Here is a 3,647-nt window from a genome sequence, read left to right on the forward strand (position 1 = left end):
CTACTTCTTCTATCAACTCATTCCATACACTCGCCACCTTCTGTGTGAAAATGTTGCCCCTCAGGTCCCTTTTAATTCTTTCCCCTCTCATCTTAGACCTATGCTGTTTAGTTTTGGACTCCCCTATCCTGGGAAAAAGATTTTGGCTACTAACCCTCTCTATACCCCTCATGGTTTTATAAACCACTATAAGGTCACTTCTCAGCTTCCAACTCTCCAGAGGAAAAAAAACCCAGCCTCTTCTTATGGCTCAAGCCCTTCAATCTTCTGGACAGAATAATAGTTTCAGAGGGATCACAGACCTAAAATGTTATTGCTCTTTCGGTTCCCCAGATGCTGCTCGACTAACTGAGCGTTGGTACCTGTATAGTTTACAGTGAATCAAATTAAAAGTTAAATATTTTGTCAAAACAAGTGCTCCTGAAAGACCTATTGAATGTGTATTGTAAGTGTTTGTTATTGATTGTACCTCAGTTTTTTAAACAGAAGGGGAAGAAACTAATATCAATGCAAAATATATTCATCCACGTAATTCAACAAATAACTACCAAGAGTACCTCAACATGAAATTTGAAAGTTTCTCACTGTATGATGATCATTGATGCATTTAATTGCTTATTCTTTTAGAATTACCATGAAGAGATGATACGACATCCGGAAAACATCCGTTGGCAGCAGTGGAGTCTGGAAGGAGTTGCTGCTTTGCTGATCCATCGTTTTCCTAACAGTCACATCTGGATTGTAAAGGCTTCCCGGATTCACCTGCATAAGTTCAGTTGCTATGACAACTTTGTGAAAAGCAATCTGTTTGGTGTGCCTGAACATAACTCAGACTGTCGGGCTTTCAAGCACCTTCATGCACTCTTGACCAATGCTTTCAAGCAGGCACATAGTATCCTCCATTCATGGACAAAACCTGGTGAAAGTGCTGATAGTTCATTTACCTTTGCACATGAAGGCTCCAGTACACATTGTGAAACTGCAAATGGTTTTGCAGCTAAACATGACCTGGATACTACAGGTCTGCAGTGCTCTCCTGGAGCACAAAGAGAATATGAGGTCTTGAAATGTACTGATCCTTCATTGAAATTTATATTGATTGGTTTCAGCAAAGGTTGTGTGGTTTTAAACCAGCTGCTATACGGCTTGAATGAAGCAAAGAAGGACAAGGAACTATCTGCCTTCATTAATAATATCAAAGAGATATATTGGTTGGATGGTGGTCATGCTGGGGGAAACAACACCTGGGTCACCAATCCTGAAGTCTTGAAGGGTTTTGCACAAACAGGTATTCCTGTATACGCACACGTTACACCTTATCAAGTGCGAGATGAAATGAGAGCTTGGATTGGAAAAGAGCACAAGAAATTTATCCGACTCCTTGGGGAATATGGTGTAAAAGTGACAAACCAACTTCATTTTGAGAATGAAACCCCTTCTGTGGATAATCACTTCAGGGTGCTTCAAGTGTTCAAAGATGCTTTGGATCCATAGTGACAGAATGATTCCACAAAGCTCAGTTTCAGCTGTTCCTAGTGAAGCAGTATAGAAAACATGCTGAGAAGTAAAAATGACTCCAATGCATTTAATAGCTTGAGGGCTGAGTAATTACATGTAATTTTGCTTACCACACATCTCTAATAGGGACTAATTGTTTTATGTACGTTGAAGTACTGTCCTCGTTGCATTTATTTTGCATTCCTTTCTGTTGTATTTGTTGATTTGCTGTAATAAAAAATATTGGATGCAATTGTCAACCTTCTCAAAACAAAATGTGGGACAACTGAATTTTTGAATAATACCCAACTTTAACCTAATTCTAACACTGGACTTGCCTTTGAATGTTGATCCTCCAAAAAGTGTTGGAGAAATAACATGAGATATTAAACTAAGGTCTTAAAATAACAAAGGATGATCGTTGGTACAAATTTCAAGTGCAAATGTATGTGGCTTGATTAATATATTCAAATGCCCATCACGGTCTGGATCTTAAATTTAATGACTGCTTAACTGGAAGCAAGTCCATATTGGCAAAGTGATTGGGAATTTAAGGATGATTTGAATGTGTTAATAATCAGAAGCATCATAGTTTTAGGCTTTATGCCAGATCTCATTGTTCATTCCTATATGTAGACTTTGGATCCTGTACAAATTGTTGTCCGATATCTTAGTAAATGTTGCCAATACTTGCAAATTGTTACAAAAACCCCAGCATCAGCCACTGGAATATATTCTGCCATCATGTAATTCTCTTTTTAAGGAAAGTAATGTACACTGTTACAAGACTATGGCTTCCTATTGTACCTTTGAATGATTCATTTAAAATAGGTGAGGTAAATGAACTGTATACTTTATAAAGAAGTATCTTTCATGAACGACAAATGTCCTAGACTTGCAGGCAACTCAGTACATTTTAAGTATTGTTACTACTTTAGTAAGATAGGTACTCTGGGAAAAAATACTTTGGCTACTGACCCTATCCATTCCCCTCTGCCTCCGACCCTCCAAGGAAATAAAGTCATAGCCTATTCAGTCTCTCTGCATAGCTCCAATCTCAGAAACATCCTTGAAACCCTTTCAAGTTTAACAACATCTTTCCTGTAGCAAGGAGACCAGAATTGAATGAAGTATTCTAAGAGTGGCCTCACTAATGTCCTGTATTGTTGCAAAGTGACATTCCAACTCCTACACCAATGAAGGCAGGCTTCCCAAACGTTTTCTTCACCAGCCTGTCTGCTTGCGTCTCCACTTTCAAGAAACTATACATCTGTACCCCTTAGTCTCTTTGTTAGCAACATTTATCTAAATTAAATAAACATACATAACCAGGAGCATTTTTGAAGATTGGTTTACTTCTTTGTTCTGGCCTTTTGTTGAATTCTGATTAATGCAACTAATAGACAATTCAAAGCTAAAGGAAAGAAATCAAAAATGAGCCTTGTTCATTGCAAGCCATTCATGATCCTTTGAAGCATCACTTGTGGGGAATTCTTCCTACTGCAAGTGAATGTGCACACCACTGATGCCATTTTAGTACTGTAACAATACCATTGTGTCAAAATGTTAGGTACAATCAGTTCTTCTATAACATGATGGTTGCGTTCTTGTGCAACCCCGTGTTAGAGAAAAATCATGCTTTAGAAACAGCACTTTAAGTGTTGGCGATGTAATTGTGTTACAGCCAATGCACGTTTTAAAAGTTCACGCTTTAGAAACTGTGTCCTTAATATGTTAGTCATGTTACAGTGAATTCACATTGATGAAATGTGCTTTATAGCAGAACAGCCAGTAGCAGGAAGCATAAACCCAAATTTGTGGCCACTATTTCAAAATAAGAGAGCTTAAAAAATATCATAGTTTGAAAAAGTGAAATTGTAATCGTGGATCATTCATTGCTCAGGAAAGTGAATGGTCTCATCTGTCATATCAGCATTACCTGTAATATGATGGATCATTTATCTGAAGCTGGAACCAGACATGTTGGAGGAAGGTTGGAAGAGCTATTGAAAGATTGCTTTCAGGAATCTTGCCTTCAGTGAGAATACTGAGTGATTCATGGTACTAAACTGTGATGCAATACTAATCAACACCTATGCACCAACACAGACACAACAGATTGGATCAAAGAGGCATTTTATGACAGGCTC

The 3,647-nt window shown here is 38.0% G+C and overlaps 1 protein-coding gene across 1 annotated transcript in view; it reads left to right on the plus strand.

Moving 5' to 3' along the window:
- cunh2orf69 (chromosome unknown C2orf69 homolog) overlaps positions 1–2,831 on the plus strand; it is an 11,097-nt gene extending 8,266 nt beyond the window's left edge. Inside the window, exon 2 of the mRNA XM_043692956.2 lies at positions 628–2,831. Coding sequence (XP_043548891.2) covers positions 628–1,494 — 867 coding nt within the window. The 3' untranslated portion in view covers positions 1,495–2,831. The remainder of the gene's footprint in view (positions 1–627) is intronic.
- The last annotated feature ends 816 nt before the right edge of the window (positions 2,832–3,647 follow it).

Source organism: Chiloscyllium plagiosum, unplaced genomic scaffold, assembly GCF_037043375.1.
Source record: "Chiloscyllium plagiosum isolate Xiang-an unplaced genomic scaffold, Cpla_swu_hap1 HiC_scaffold_7, whole genome shotgun sequence".
Taxonomy (NCBI): domain Eukaryota; kingdom Metazoa; phylum Chordata; class Chondrichthyes; order Orectolobiformes; family Hemiscylliidae; genus Chiloscyllium; species Chiloscyllium plagiosum.